The sequence below is a fragment of the Lasioglossum baleicum genome, chromosome 3 (assembly GCF_051020765.1).
Source record: "Lasioglossum baleicum chromosome 3, iyLasBale1, whole genome shotgun sequence".
In the NCBI taxonomy this organism is placed as follows: Eukaryota; Metazoa; Arthropoda; class Insecta; order Hymenoptera; family Halictidae; genus Lasioglossum; species Lasioglossum baleicum.
The window spans coordinates 2,072,566-2,089,482 of record NC_134931.1 but is presented as its reverse complement, the minus strand read 5'-3'; the positions used below and the strand labels follow the sequence as shown (position 1 = coordinate 2,089,482).

Here is a 16,917-nt window from a genome sequence, read left to right as displayed (position 1 = left end):
TTCGCCTTGTTCGATCATCATTGATTGAACCAGAACATCACCAACCCTGCTGTGTTCTTTGGTTTACACGTTCACTGCCGTGGTGGTCACCGGTGACCGGCGCTGTTGATTCGCATAAAAATAATTGTCATAATTCAACTGCGGATTTTATACATTTGTGGGAAGAATGGCACTAGTCTCGGCTTATTAAAAATTGCATAAGGATCCAGAGACATCATCAACATTAACACGTTCACTGCCGTGGTGGTCACCGGTGGCCGGCGCTGTTGACTCGCTTAAAAATATTTGTCATAATTCAACTGCGGATTTTATACATTTATGGGAAGAATAGCACTAGTCTCGGCTTATTAAAAATTGCATAGAGATCCAGAGACATCATCAACATTAACATTTTATTGCCTTGGTGGTCACCGGTGACCGGCGCTGTTTTAAAAATAATTGTCGTAACTATACTGCGGATCTTCATGCAAATGTTTTGAATTGATTGTGCGAATCAGGAATAACATAAAAGTTGATTTCATCCCTTATCGACTTTGTTACATTGAAAGCAACATTAAAACATTCTTGAATTTTGATAATCTTTCATTGTTCTATATTTCACAAATGCATAAAGCATAAAGCTGTGTTCGTTCTGCGATGAATGGAGTTATGGTGCGAGGTGTAAGCTTCGTTGTCACGTAACTAATAATAATTGTTAATAACTCTGATCGTTTGTAGGGGCGAAATAACCAACATTTCTATGCAACCCCCAAAATTCACGCGTCAGTCGACGTGTTAAATCATGCGCCCGGAGCAGCATTAGGAAGCGAGGAGACGAGGAAAATGAGATTTGTTAGCGTCCAGACCTAAGTAGCTTAAAAGCATCTCAAAAGTCCCCACTGCTGCCGAGCACAGTAATTTAGGATTTCGTATCCAGAGATTTCCGAGATGATCCCTCAGTGAAATTGGTCAAATTTCAGGAATCAAAGGACAACGCAATCAGCACGGTCCAGCGTGACGTACGACCCGACTTTGAGTTATCCTGGCAGCGTGATAGTGGACGATCTGATCAGCACACAGAGCTCGTCCTCCGCCAGCATACATTCGGACGACGAGTTCACGAAGCTGCAGACGCAAGAGGAGCAGCAGAAGAAAGAAAAGCTGCACAGGAGGCTGGGTAGGAGCACCAGCGGACAGATGAATCTACTAGGAGGACAGTCGAGGAGCGCACCGGATACGGAAGAGCTGTTGCTGTCGGAATTGGCAACGACTTCACGGCAGTCGATGGTTGCCAGCGATAGGGAAGACAAGACCGACAGCGATCGGCTCTAGCAAACCTGCCGGTGGTTCTTCTTCGAGGCCTAACTGCCTTCTGGAATTGATTCAATGAGGGAACGTCTCCGAATGACGACTCCTTAATGAAACTTTGGGGCCACGTGATTCTTGAAAAAATATTGGACTCCGTGAATCGTGTAATATTAAAAACTATCCCGCATAGAAATGACGACGCCAACTAAACACACGAATAGAGTACACTTTTCATTTTACTTTGTGAAGAAGCAGGATATATGGGATGAAATGGTTCGTTTGCTATTGTACTTATCAATTAAAACATTTAGTGAACCTGATATTACAAGATTTACGAATGATTAGCTATCCAGAGGTAAAATTGTAATGGACGATTTTAGAAGCTTTGAGGAGCTAAGAGGGTCAGTTTACTAGATGTGTGGAAGGATTTTTGGAAAAGATTGTGGTTGGGAATTGTGGACCTGTGATGAAAATGGAATTGCGTTGACTTATGTCAGTTATGTCCAAAATATCATCGAGCTGCATGTGATTAAAAATCATGAAGATCAGTTCTAGCAGGAAAAGGCGATCTTCAATCATTTGTAGCTGATAGCAACCTCAAATTATCTTCACTATTTTCCCCGCCATTCTGGAAAGGTTGTCACGAGACTGCGGATTTTCATGCGAACTAAAAATTGTCTATATTAATTGCGAGATGGCATACAGCAGTGATACGAAAATATTTTTATATTCTGAAAATGCTGTTATCGTTTTGCACTCGACCTGATAATTTTCGTCACAAATGCATAAAGTCCGAAGTATACCTGTTCAATATGAAAAATGGCTGAACCAATAAGACACGTGTCTAACATTTTCGCAAGAGCTACAACCTCGCAGAGTTTCATTAAGATTCGAAGACGTAATTCCCTCGTAAAGGGCCCGAGAGAACTCCGGTGACATTTATTAAGCAGACTACCGACCATTTCGCATGGTCGAGCGGAAGTATAATGATTCTTCACGACCGTCAAGAGTCGGAACGGACGATTGTTAGTGTACATACGAACTTTTTACTCGATAAGCATCGGAAACATGCCTGAACCAAAACCAGAAGAAAATCGACGACGGTCGTCGATAACGGACGAAGCTTGCGGGAATAGCTTCGAAACATTCCGTCGACGGGAGCGATCTCTGCTTATGGAAATTGTGGATCGAGAACCTGTGGACCGCGATCGCTCGTTTGCTACCCGATTTTTACACGCATATTCTTTTATACACTTTGGTAGAGAGCGTTTGTCCTAGAGGTCCGAGGTTTCTCGAGCAAGTGTCACGGAAACTGTTACGTTGTTCAAAGATCGAGTTCGCGTGTTGAAGTGCTCGTCGCTGAAGCTGTGGACTCTGTACATACCGGTATACCTATCACACGAAACTCTACGTATCTATTGTGACAATAATCGCGTGAATATTGTCGTCGAAACATCGGTTCGCGTGAATTTTATACATCGACGCGAACGATCGTCAAGCATAGCGATCTCCAGCCGGCGGATCTTGAGAGAACGACTCGGCGAAATGTTAACACGTTCCGTACCACTACCACTGGTAGTGACATATTTATTTCATGCGCTGAAAACATATTTTATAACAAGTTTAACACTGCAGAATATATTTCCACCAAAACAACGAGGCATTATACAAAATGCAGTACAGAACGAAGTAGATAAGCTTGTTTTTTTCATTGTCGAGCAAAAACGGAACGTGTTAGATGATGTATATTATTTTAAGAGAGAAAGAAAGTACGCCGAGAGGTCCGCAGGCTAGAGATTCGATTCGAAGCTTACATTAGAGTCCTACGATCCTCGTTTCTTTATACTCGATCGGTGTAGAAAATGAGGGAAACGTGGACGGTAGGGATTAGCGTACAACTATTCGTAATAACAGTAGGATTTATCTCACGCGTCCTATTCGCGGGAAGGATTCCGTGCGAGCGAGAACTGCGATCGCTGGAAAGTATATGTAAAGTGCCTGCCTCGTGCCTACCTCTGTCCAGCTGGAAAACGGTACTCGATGTTATGTACTTCTTTCTCCCGATTTTTCTACAGCAACGCGTTTCCGTGCACGCACATTCCAAGAATCGTCGAAGGATTTACTGACAAAGTCGATAAAACGATCGCATATTCGCAGGATAACGTCGACTCGAGTCTTTCGACAGATATTCTAGATTTCACGAGGTCTTGCGACGCTGATTCTCGACATCGAGAACAATTAACGGAGCTCGCGAGGATTCCGAAACGATCCATAGACTATCGTTGCTCTATGAAGTACTGTATCGCGTAACATGATCGGTACTCGTCACTTTTCTTGCGCGATACGTGGACGGGTTCGCTTTTCGTTTCGGGATTACATTCCAGGGCGTGAATGGATCCTATGGTGCTCATGGTTCAGCGATTCGTTCAACAGTATTATAGTAGCGAAACGCTTGTTCGGAATGTCGCAGAAAAATGTTGATTTCGTCTAAATAAACGAGAGTCTGGATTCAAGAAGTCCTGGTGCACATGAAAGGAGACGTGCACGAAAGTGTCTGGACAAGCCGTAGCAACAAGTGAAATTATTGTTTGTTGCTGGGCTTAGTTATTTCCAGGCTTGCGGCTTGTTCTAGTACTTTCGCGAGCATTGTTTATTATGCCCTATATTCCTGTCCTGAGATAAACACTGTTTTAATTGCATGTAATAAAATAATAAAAACATTGGGTTCTCGCCTGTCCTGAGATAAATATTGTTTTAATGTACATAAATGATAAAATAGGAGGAAACAGGTACGTATTGAAGTTAATCAACATTGAATGGTCTTGTTCGTTGTGGGATAATCTCTTAAATACACGACTACGTCATGAATCGGCAATATTTTTTATTGATCCACCTTGTCCTAAACTGATTATTAGACAGCGGATTTGATGCTGTTATGACAAAAATGAGTAGGTGTAATTTGAAATAGTGAACACGTTAGAAGCATTTAAGAATATTGTTATACTATTTTCAACCTACTAAACATATATTAAGAAAGAAAATCATGTTTATTTTGCATAAGTGATCTAGTGATTATGGATAGACAGCGGATTTTATGCATTTATGACAAAAATGAGTAGTCGTAATTTAAAACATTAACATTATCCAGAAGAATTGTTTTTGCCACTCTACTCGGAAGAATCCCGTCATTGCATTACCTGTGTATATTAGGTTAAAGCATGCTGAAAGAGTATAAAAAATAGTAAATTAATCCGACATCAGCTTATTAATGTATTAAGAAAGAAAATAAATGTCTCTTTCACTCTAGATTGTTGCAAATCGGGAAAAAAATTTTTATTCTGCATAAAGATCCACTGTCTAATTATGGATCAGAGTAATTATCCTTAAAAATTGTTTTTGCCAATCTACTCGGCAGAAGTTCGTAATTTTTTTCCTGTGTACATTAGCTTAAAGCATGCTGAAAGAATATACAAAACAGTAAATTAATCTGACTTCAACTTATTAAACATATTAAGAAAGAAAATGCAATGCAATTCGGGTAGAAAATTTGTATTCTGCATAAGGAACCGCTGTCTAATTATGAATCGGAGTAATTATCCTTAAGAATTGTTTCTGCCACTCTACTCGAAAGAATCCCGTAATTGCATTACCTGTGTATATTAGGTTAAAGCATGCTGAAAGAGTATAAAAAATGTCAGTAAAGTAAAGAATGTCAAACCAATCCAGCAGTGAGAATCATCGATTCGAATGTTCCCGCGGCGGCGATGAGGTTCGCGAGTCGATCACCAGAGGTCGGGCTAGTTCGTTGTAAGGTCGTAGTGGGAGTGGGTTCGTGCGTGGTCGGCAAGGTTCGTCGGTCGTCGAGGTTGTTCGTGCGGGTTCGGCTGGCAGGGCAGGCGTCGACGTCTCTCGTGGTGGGGGTAGTCGTCAGTGGGTAGCCGTCGGCGAGAGGTGGCGGTGGTTTTGTACGGTGAAGAAAAGAGGGGTTAAGTGAGCCGTGCCGGGCCGTAGAAGCGAGCTAGCGGTGGCGCGGCCCGTGCTCGTGCCATAGGGCCTCTGCCAGACAGTAGTGTGTTCGTTTACAAGATGGCAGACGGTCCGTCCGCGGAAGACGCGGCCACCGACCTCGGGGACGGTGATTCCCGTTTAACCCGGAACCGACACAAACGTCAGGAGGTACATTCGTCGACGACGTCCCCGAGCACGGGTCAGGACACCGCGAGACGCATCCACGAAGACGCTCCGTCGCTCGAGAGTCATCCTCATCATCATCATCGCCAGCATCAGCCTCAGCCACACCGTCCACCCCGTCGGAATTGTCACGCGTACGCTGCTCGTCGTCACCCGACCAACAACAACAACAATAACAACAACAACAATCATTATCATGAGAACGGAGAGCACGACGAGGCGGTGTTGCTGGACGTGAGCGGCGAGCGGGTTAGTAAAATCGAGAGTGTTCAACAAACTGGTGCGGATACAACGCGGGTTGCGCCGTTCGCGTCACCGATGCGGGACGATTACGAGGAAGACGACGACGACGAAGAGGAGGAGGAGGAGGAAGAAGAAGAGGATGAAGACGAGGATGAGGACGACGACGACGACGAGGAAGAGGACGAAGATAGATCGTTGGACGGGGGAGACAGTGTTTCGAAGAAGTGTCGCGCTAGTGTTCGTGTCGAGAAGAAAACCACAACAACAATTAAGAAGAAGGGTATCGAGGAGACTTGCAACATCAATGGGAATCATAACAACAAGAACGGTGTTGCTGAAGGTGACGGTTCCTCTTCGGGCGACGGTCGACGCTCTAGGCCTGTGTTCCTCGATGACGAGGACGAGGATGACCCTGACAACAACGACGACGATTCCGAGGATTCGGATAGGAAACTGACACGCCTTGGCAAAGAGAACAACAAGACGACCGGTAAACAACAACAGGAAATCGTCGTGGCAGACAACAACAACGGTGCTGGTGGTTGTGTGCGCGCCGATCACGAAGAGCTGGACGCCGCTTGTAGCACGGACGGGATTGCTAGTGATGCTAGTGGTGATGGTGGTAGTAGTGGTAGTAGTAGTAGTGATGGTGCTGCTCCCGCTGCCGCTGTTTCTGCTTGTTCTGGTGCAGCGGCTGGTGGTGTTACAGCGAACGGCATGGCCACCAGGCATCATCAGGGCAGCCCTTTCAAGGGACAGGTTAGGACCGCCGAGGACACCCTGGTCGGACCCTGCGGCAAGAAACGGTGCGCCGATCGATACGACAGCTCCGAGAGTTCCGACAGGTGAGTGAGAACGATGTAGTATACCTATGCGCGATGCAATGCGATGCGATATGTGCGAGATTCCCGATGTAACCCTGTGTGCACATGCATACGATTCTCTGTACGTGTTCCGCGGCGGTTCGCGGAACCCGCAAGGAGCCCGGACACGGACCAGGACCAAGACGCGGAACAGGACTGATGGTGGAGACCCGAGCCACGGTGCCGCTAGCTCCACTAGGGCTACGATGCGCGAACTATTACAACCTCTTTCAACGTTTAGCTTCTAAATATGTACACTTTCTTGTGGTCTGATCAATTCTTAAAAATTCATCTTGACCTTGATAGCGTCCGAACACCACCGCTGAAACGTTATTAGAAAACGAAGTTCACAGTTTGGAATTGGTTCTTCTTTTCTTTTTACATATTGGTTATTTTACGTCGCTCTTAACTGCCAGGGTTTTTTCGCGACGGGACCTACAGTTTTTATAAGGTGGGTTCCGAACCACCTTGGGCGCCACAGTTTAAATGGCACATGGAATATTTCCAGAGGTGCCGGTGTCGGGATCGAACCCGCGAAATTGGTTCTTCTGAGAATTCGCTCCTAAGAATCCGCGTATGTCGAGGACTAGCTGTATCTCGTTGCACTAGGCAGAAATACCCCGGGGAATGTTTGTACTTTGCTATCTCCCTTCGGTGGATCATATGGGGATCAATTTATCGCATCCTTTGTTGATTGTTTATAGACCGGGCTCGTGTAGATAGGTCTGTAGTCTAAAATGACATAAAACAATAATTGATATCACGACAAGATATAAGTAGAGGATGCCCACGATAAATACAGCTGGATTGAATTCTTTCTTCAATCATTCTAACACGTTGAAAATAGTGTATCGTTGTTTTTTAGTCATTTCACTTTGTCGCCTTTAAATTGTCCCAAACCATTTTCATTCATAACAATGAATGCATTAAATTCGCAGTCTGATGACAGTACTCTAAATATAAAGGTTAGACTGTAGGAGTAACATGCAGGGATTGAATATTTCAATTTTTGGCGCACCAGCCTTGACCCCCACGAGTACGGAGAACAATAGCTTGGACAATTGGGTCGAGTTTAAGAAGCTGGTGTGAGAAGCGACGTAATAGGTGTTGGAACCTTGTTTATTACAGTGTGCATTATGTCTAGTACATATATCAGAACACTTACGCTATAGTCGGCGATAATCCATTATAGAAAGTTTCTGTCATAACGACATGGAAAGAAAGAGATAGAGAATCATCGATTGTTCACTCTTCCTTTCTACGAGCCTAAAATATACAAGTTCTGTTTACAAGAGCCGTTTCGCTACCGAACAAATGGAATTCGAAAACGCGCGAGAGACACGTGCTAGACGAACAGTCCGTCTGATCATGACTCACCGTTTTCACTTCTCGCGTGTACTAATGCATGCGCGTTCGACGCACTTTCGAGTCCGATTTTCTCGAAAACGGAAACCTGATTCTACATTTTTAACTCGATTTTAATAATAATAAAAAAATAGTATTTCAATGGAACTGTTCTAGTTGTTTTTGAGAAATGACGGAGCCTTTTATTCCGGCGAGTTCGGTTTTTCGCCGATGCATTTCGGCCGGCCTCGTCGGGAGGAGCCACCTGTGTCGAACGGGACCTGGACGAAACTGATTGGTACGATTCAGGATTTTGGGAAACCGAGGGGAGGAGCCATGGGATTTTTCGAGTCGAGCGAGACACGCGACGGAGCATCGTAATTAGCGCGGAGGAAGGCGCGTTCGACGCAGGCCAGGGGTCGTTGTACCGCGGTTACGAGACCGGCAACCGTGGCTGCGTTCGATCTGTGTGCGCGGCGTGTTTATAGGTTCGTAGATGCTGCCAACTCGCTTCGTTTCCCTTCAGTCCCCTCTCCCTTTCTCTCTCTTTCTCTTTTCTCTCTTGCACTCTGTCCTCTCCCTCTGTCTCGCTTCGCCTCCTCTTTCACGTGACCCTCGTTCTTCCTCTCTCTCTCTCTCTCTCTCTCTCTCTCTCTCTCTCTCTCTCTCTCTCTCTCTCTCTCTCTCTCTCTCGTCTTCCCTCCTCGTTCCCTCCGTCTGGCCCTCGCCCTACGCGAACTTATCACGCTAGACCCAGCATTCGTTCCTCGAACCTTCTCTGCAGCCTTTTATTTACAGTCTATTACTCTAAACCCCTCGCGCTACAACGTCGCTTCGAACTCGTCGCGAAAAGTTGCGTACAGAATTTGCTAAACATATTCTCCAGCTCATCTGTAGAGATAGATTGTGGTTAATTTTTAGTTTATTCCCCGAGGTTAACGTAAAAGAAAGCACACCGATAGCTCGACGATAGAACGGTTTATTTAGACGTTGAGAACGAGACTAACTTGACCGAGAACAATACAGAGAGAAGGGGAACATTGCAGAGATAGTTTAACAAATACATATATTTAAAAACAGCGAGCTCAGGTAACGAGCAAACATAAACACGTGTGAGTTATAGCGCGAAATACAAATTACTAATAGTTCCACGTTCGCGCTAACATCATCTAAATTTATACTTAGTTGTTGTCGATGTGCGACGGCAGCAATGAAGTGTATGTCTCCGGTAGGAAGTTAGTAACGAGTCTAGATCTAATCAGCGTACTAAGTAAATAGAAAGTCCTCTTCGTCGATCTTCCTCACTCACGATCAACACAGTCTAATGGAAAAAGATTCCTCGCACGTTTCGGAAATCGTGTTCTAGAACTTGGCAACCTGTCCGCGCATGGCTCGCCTTTTGTACTTGCTCCAAACAGTACTGCGCGCGTGACAACAGACTGGCGGATGCCGATTTTCTTGAAAACAGTACAACAGGTGTAGACACTCGCGTCGATCACATTAAAATGTGCCGCGAAGGGCGCGGGAGACACGTTAGAGCTGTTATGTTATTGAACTTGCCTCGAGCGACTTTGAATATTCTCTGTGTACACACGGCCCGCTAAACCGAAGTCCGCTAACGCGCCTGTTTACTGCTTGCCGTTTCTACTTAACGCGGCGGTGCGAGGTTTCCCCAGACGTTATCGACAACAAATTTCAAAGTGTCTTCAGAATTCGACACTGTATTCCAAAGACTTCGAACACCTTTAATGAACCAGCATTTAAAATGAAGAATAATTGAATAGTTGAAAGGGAAAACAACATCTTGAACATATTTGGTAAATTGCTTTCAACTTATTGAACCCGTTGGACCACTGCTACAACTCGCCCAGAATTTTCTCCTACTATTCTTTACCACCTCCACCACAATTTTCACATCCCTTAAAAAGCATCTTTCCGTTCTAGTCTTCAGCCAGTTCTCGCGTGAGCTAGAATGTTCTGCAGTTCCTAGCTTAAACATAAGTTATTGTTACCACAACATTTTATACCTTCTCATTTACCATAACACCTCATCATGTACTAATTATTAGACTGCGGATGTTTATGCAATTTCTAATGTTTGCAGGCAAGTTTCAAGAAAGTGGGAACAAATGAAATCTTATTTTCGGTGGTAGTAGCCTTTATAGATCTGAAGTAAATAAAAATCGTATTCGACTCTGTGGAATTTTATACTCCAGCATTTTTTGAAAATTTTTAAAAGCCATAAATGCATAAAGATCCTACTAATTATCTAGCACGGCTTTAACTTCCACCTCCACTAAATAATATCCAGCACAAACATTTATAGAAACACGGATTAAAATTGTTTTTAGAAAATTCTGATCAATTCTGTTGGCAAAGCCAGCGACGATCTACGAACGAGATCGCCGGCGTGATTTGTTAACGAGGCTCGACGGCCTAACCACAAAGAAGGTAAGATCTCGAGCAAACATCGGATGTTTAGCCTCGTCGCTTGGGATGTTCTTCGTACGATAGCGAGCGATATCTCGAAAGTTCAGCGTGTCGACGAGTCGACCTCGGGAGTTGATACGCTTCGTTACGGATTAGTTTCGTTTACATTCACGGTAGCAACGAGAGATCCCGCAGTCCGAGCCGCGATCCTTGCGACCGTGAATCCAGGTTTCTTATCGATTTCTCTTGCTCGCCGTGATTTTTCTTCGGGTTTTTCCTACGTAACCGGGCGCGCTGGTCGTTAGTCGTTGATCAGTCGACCGTGGAAGCAATCATGCGAACGATTATCGCCCCGTTACGCTCGCTCGGAAAGATCGTGACGATATTAGGACCACCTAATCAGGCAAGACTCTCCAAAGAATTGTCGTATGCTATTAACCCTAGCACTCCTAAGCTCCCCGATCCTTCACGCGGACTCTCAACGGGGAGGCTCCTCATGCTCATACTCTTCTTTACTCATTTCTCCTAAGAAAAAATTATTTAAAACAAAAGGTTGGTAATATTTAAGCGTGTGATACTTTATGAACATTCTATATTGTACTTAGATGTACATATATGTACACAATAGATAATGTATACATCAATACTTGTACTCTGAACTCGATTCAACTCGACGAACAGGATACAACATTTATAGAATGCTTTTTGCATACATAATTTTTACATTTATATCATTTTTGTTTGGGTTCCGATATATTATCATATTTGATCCTTAGTTCTGGGATTAATTGTTAATTTTTGGAGATAAAAGGAGCGTTTGGGTCTGCTCGCGTCAGTGTTTTTCTTTTTTATTCACTGTAATTTCTTTTCTTTAGTAGTAGAACCTTCTGGATATTAAACTATAGTGTATAAACGACAATGAATAATTTTTTCAGAATTTTTCACCCAAGAAAAATAGTCCATATTTCAATCTTTCCAACCTGTGGCCTCAAGGATTGCTAGGGTTAAGAAATGAATTTTTTACAGTGAATATTTTTCTGTAGCTCCGCTGGAGTAACTCTGTTGTTCGAAATCCAAGAACGTTTCATTTGACGCTGCAGAAAAGAAGGTCTTGTAGTCTTTTGGATCGAACAGGTGAAACTGTCAGGTTGTACCTGATCAGACAGGACTCTGGAAGGAAATGTCGTATGCTATTAAGAAATGTATATTTCACACTGAACATTTGTTTGTACCTCCGCTGGAACAACTCTGTTCAGTTTGTTGTTCGAAATCCAAGAATGTTTCATTTGGCGCTGTAGGAAAGGAGGTTTTGTAGTCTTCTGAATCGAACAGGTGAGCGTGTCAGGTTGTAATGCTCGCACCTTTCCAACTTTTCCCGTGGACGAACGCGGTCAGGCCCGATGCAAAGGAGGTTCGCAATAAAAGTTTAGTACCCTAACGGTTCTCCTCTGTGGTACGCTAAACCCAGGCCGTTTCCTAGGAGGAACGTCACCCGCTAACCGCATTATGGTCCTCTACCGCGCTTCTCGACGACCGGTAAACGTTCGCCGAACCGGTCACCTAACTTCCGTTCGCCACCTGCCATCCCGAAGGCGTTCCGAGCTTTCTGTATTTTGTCTAGCTGCCCCCCTCCATCGTGGCTTGCGTGCTCGCGAACAGGAAGTGGGCAGGGGTACCGGTCCCCCGGCACGATTTATATCGAAATGTAATTAGATCGAGCTCGAGGGGACCTGGACCCGGCCCCGCAACACTTGCAGTCGTCGTTCGAAACCGGACTTGTTCCTTTTCTTCTGTGCGTCTCGAATGTCCCGCGATTTCATTGCTTTCTTCCTCTTTCTCCCTTTTTAGTCGACCACGCTCCCTTCGCCGTCTCTTTATGCGCCTTGGTGTTTTGTCAATCGCTTTATTAACAAGTGCAGCTCCTCGGCCGCGCGAGTCCTTTTATTAATATTTATTAAGTCAGTGCAAAACCTTCGGCACGATTATTCTAATCGATGCTCGATTTTCTGAGAATACGAAACTCGTTCCAGTCATTAGAGTGCTACGTTTCCATGTAATATTCCTCTGCAATATTATTACAAATATTAGAGTATAAAATTCCAGAGAATTTTTGGTAGAATTTTTATTTATTTCAGGACTGCCACTGAAGAGAATAAGATTTTACATGATCCCACTCTCTTATAATTCGCCTAGGAAAATAAAAAATCGTGACCTTTAATTTTTCCTTCGCAATTGCGACCAATAAAAATTAAAAAACAAATTATTTACACGTAAGCTAGTAAACTAATCATTCTAACGTCTCATAAAAACATAATCTCTTGGGTCCAGTTTTGAAAAAGTTGTACACCAATGACTGCAACATAAATAAATTTGTATTTAATCAAATTACCACTTTAATGCAAAATAGATATTTGTTTGTTTATGCTCGAAGTACTAAATTTAAAGTTTCCAGATTTTCAGTGCTATATGCGAGCAAATAAAAGTTAAAAAAACCAATTCCTCGTCGGGGAAGCTGTGTTCGCGCGAGAGACAGCGAGCGTTTTGCTCTCGTTAGATAATGATTATGCGATTACCGGGCAATAAGCCAGCGACACGTGTTTCCCGAGCTGTTTATCGAGCTATGCATTTCTATAACGTAACAGCACGCGGATACATCGATCGCAGATAGGGATTGAACAAGCTCTCGCGGTTTTCCTCTTTCTTTATCTGTCGATCTATTTTCCCGATGCTATATCCGCTTTCATTGTTCCTCGCGGTTGACACACGAACAACAGCGACTCGCTGAATAATTATAACTGTCCCCGACGTGAGCGAGTGCGTGCCGCGTCGGAATCAGCTGATTATTCAACGTCTGCGAGAGTGATTAATGCCGTATCGTTCCGCGGCAAGTAGTGCCGCATTTTTTTTCTCGTTTCGATCTGCGTTTTTGCTCGTAAAGGATTAAAGTCGCTCGCGGGAAGATTGCGATAAAGAAGGTCAGTCGCGCGTTGCTCGATTCTCAATCCTTCGTCGTTTCTTTTTGCTGCAACCTTGTTTACGCAAGTCTTTTTCATGTTTCACGGGCGAAATCGGGTCTCCGTTCGCGCGAATTCAATCTCTTAGAACTTTCACTCTTCCATTTGCAACGGAAAATAGTCAGCATTGAATTGCAAAAACTAGTTTTGCGTGTAGCCGACTATTTGAAGTGGGAATTGAATCCCCGCAGCACGATCCCGAAATTGAAACACCGCGGTCCAGGAATTGTTTCGGTCTCGATCGGCGAGGAAGCACGAGAGCGGCGCTCGTGTAATTTACAAGGCACTCGAAACGCAGCGCACGCTGCAAGGTTCGCGTGTTCGGCCCTTCTGGCGCAGGCCTTCTGGTAATATTTTCATGGCTGCATCGGGGAATCGACTCCCGCTGCGGCCGAGCCCGGCCTGTTTTTCGTGTTGTAATCGCAGCCAGGCCTCTCTGGTACGGTTCACTTCGTTTTCTGTGGGCCGTGGACCGTTCGGAGGCGTGTTATCGCGGCTCGAATGCGTCCGAGATAACGAGAGAACGAGAGAATCGAATTCTACTCGATTCGGAGAGCGCAGATAGGTTTTTTCGAGAGAAGGAGACGCCTGTTATCTCCGTACCAGGCTGAATACGCAGTGCGGAGACTTTTAACAGTTCCCCTACCATTTACGTTAATCTACAAAAGTGTTCTGCAACGTTCAGTCTTCGTAGTTTCGATACATGCACGTTTAATTGACAATTATCCAAGAACGTAGGAGTCTACGATGATTTCACAATTTTCCGACAAATTCAATTTTGAAGAGGCAATCAGAGGGTTAAAATCGAAAGTACACAGGAGATTGTTGTATGCCCCTGAGAGCAAATAGCGGAGGAGCACACCTGGCACGCGATCGATGCCTAAACACCGAGAAGCCACGAGGAAGACCGCGAAACGACCGATCAGATGTCGCGGTTGATAAGCTGCCACGACTATACTTCGATTGCAGCGAGCGAACGCCTGCAATTAAGTCACTTCTATTATTGGACCGGCGTCGACGAAACCTTTTACGCTCATTGCGGCGAGAGTAGCGTTTGCCGGTCAACCGGGTTCCCTCGGACGTTATTCCAGTTCTCCAAGGCTTCTGTGATAGAGCATGGTACTAGGTTTCAGTAATACGTTCGTTTATTTTAGATATACACCAGTGGATCGTGCTCACTCCATTGTAGAGGTCTGTAAGTGGGCGTGGCTTCTCTGCTCCGAACTCTAACGAAGCCAGAACAGTGCTTTATAGCGTAGTCTTTCCTCTTGTTCAGCTTAGAGCATCTTACAATCTCCTACGTGTTTATATTGCTTAATCGGAGCCTGTGTTGCTCTCCTCTGCGTGTAGCGTGTCCTAAGTGGGCGTGGCTGCTCTGCTCCGAACTCTAACGGAGCCTGAACGGTGCTTTGTAGCGTAGCCTTTGCTCTTGTTCAGCTTACAGCATCTTACAATCTCCTACGTGTTTATGTTGCTTAATCGGAGCATGTGTTACTCTCCTCTGCTTGTAGCGTGTTCAAAGTGGGCGTGGCTTCGTGGCTCCGAACTCTAACGGAGCCGGAGCAGTGGTCCACAGGACAGTCCTTTCCACGATACAAGTTTCTTCTCGACAGACTTAATCGAGTCACTACCACAGCTCGGATCAGTATCGAGAGAGGCGAAGGTTCGATTCTCTTTCTCTCGCGTCCGTGTCTTTCCTTGGCCTTACGGTTTATTTTTTCCTGGTCGAACGGAGCCCGGTGCTCCTCGGGACATAGCGGGGGCGATCGCGATTCTCTCTCGGCTCGCCTCTCGATTCGGCTCGACGCGATTCGCGTGGTCGTGGCCGTGGCCGTGAAAGTGAAATTCGTGAATGAAACGAGCGGAACAGCCGGCACAAACCGAGGCGAAGGTAAAGGTTACCGGTTTCGGCCGGTTTACGAGCCTCGCGCCGAATATCCTCGACACACCTTGAACCACGGAGTCATGCGTTCATGACCGCTTCTTTCGCCTTCTTCCACGGCCCCGGATAATTATGATGTAACTCGCAACGTTCATCTGCTACTCGATTCTGTACCTGAAGGACGACGTTGCGTGAACAGTTACAACACGCTGAAACACCAATCAAATCGGCAAGATCGTTTCGAAAATCCGTACTGGCTCTTCCTTCCGCAATCTATATTCGCCTCCTTCTAATTTATTCTCACCTAATTCATCCTCGAAATCATTGTGGACCGAAATCAATCTTTATCCAACTCCTGCTTCCCACAATTGACGCAGAACATATTATTTTGCAGAAAGGTCCTCGATTTAGTTGATTTGATTTTCCGAAAGTCTGTATGAATCTGTGGCCACAATGGCCTCCCGACGACTACACTCAATTGTTCCTTATTCCAGAAACAATAGAGAGTCAAGGTGCATAATCGAACACGATTCGTTCATCGGATTAGAACTTTTCCTGGCCTCGGGAAAGGTGAAAGCCGGCAGGTTTCAATAACTATGCTTCACAGCGTGCGTAGGCAACGCGTTTGTTCTTTAACCCTTGACTGTCGCTCCTCGAAAATGTCTCGAACAATACCGCTCGTACATAGTCATCATTGTATTGCTTACGAATGATTATAATAAAATGAATAGCATTGCACATGAATTTACTACATACCACCGAAATAAACGAAACACAAAATTCGCGCGGCCATTCAACTCGCTTGTTCGAACTATGAATCGGGCGATTATCGCGGCAATCGCGATCTGTTCGGAACGGGTACGTATAATCGGCGCGATCAGGTTCCCGGGCAGCGATATAGTCGTTCGATAGCATTCGCGAAAAAGTTGCGTGCAGTTCTCTCCGCGGATTGGCTCGGTATCTGTCGCGTGGGCGTATATCGAACTAGAAAAAAAAAACGGTTTCGCATTGTGCGCTCGGCATAAAGTGTGCCGGTTAACGAGAAGGTGGACGCGGAGGCGGAGGCAATGTTGGTGTTCGGAGCTGATTCCCATGAGCGTTGCCATGAGCGCGCAAAAACGTTGTGCCGCGCGAACGATGTCGCAACCGCAGTTAGAAAGCTCAGGGCTCGACTGCCGCGCGCGATCATGCCCGAGTAGTGTGCGCTTGTATTAATATAAATTGCATCGTACTCGCCGCCTTAGATGCATTACACCGTTTCCCGGTCGTAACGGCGAGGGTTGCTAAACGTTGCAACCAAAGAGAAAGAGAGAGAGAGACAGTCCTGTCCTTTTTACGCGCGTATTGACAAATAGCAAGCGGGCCCAGCGGTCTTTTGCGCCTTTCTGCCGCCTAGCGCAAACTTGCCGATTTATGGAGCTGTTAATTTAATGTTCCACCGACGCAACCACGGGATATCGATGTCGAGATTCCGGGAAAAAAACTATCAACCAGCCGAGGACACGTGGTCGTTGCTCGGCGAGAAGGAATCTCGCCGTTTATAACCCTCGATTTATAAGTGGCGTTCGAGTCGGATCTCGAAAAAGTGTCGGCCACACGGTAATCCGGCTGTGGTCGATGCAAGAAAATTTTAACGGCGTCGTTTGGTTCTTTGGAAACCGTT

The 16,917-nt window shown here is 45.2% G+C and overlaps 2 protein-coding genes across 5 annotated transcripts in view; both read left to right on the top strand.

The window, feature by feature from the left end:
• The window catches only part of LOC143207120 (bestrophin-4), a 30,253-nt gene extending 26,432 nt beyond the window's left edge, over positions 1 to 3,821 (top strand). For 2 of the 3 annotated variants that reach the window (XM_076420227.1, XM_076420226.1), the window contains one exon: positions 960 to 3,821. In XM_076420227.1, coding sequence (XP_076276342.1) covers positions 960 to 1,311 — 352 coding nt within the window. In that variant the 3' untranslated portion in view covers positions 1,312 to 3,821. The other variant, XM_076420228.1, reaches the window with a different exon arrangement.
• A 1,370-nt stretch (positions 3,822 to 5,191) lies between these two features.
• Jing (AE binding protein 2 jing) overlaps positions 5,192 to 16,917 on the top strand; it is a 179,334-nt gene continuing 167,608 nt past the window's right edge. Inside the window, exon 1 of one of the 2 annotated variants that reach the window (XM_076420223.1) lies at positions 5,192 to 6,566. In XM_076420223.1, the coding sequence (XP_076276338.1) occupies positions 5,374 to 6,566 (1,193 nt within the window). In that variant the 5' untranslated portion in view covers positions 5,192 to 5,373. The remainder of the gene's footprint in view (positions 6,567 to 16,917) is intronic. The other variant, XM_076420224.1, reaches the window with a different exon arrangement.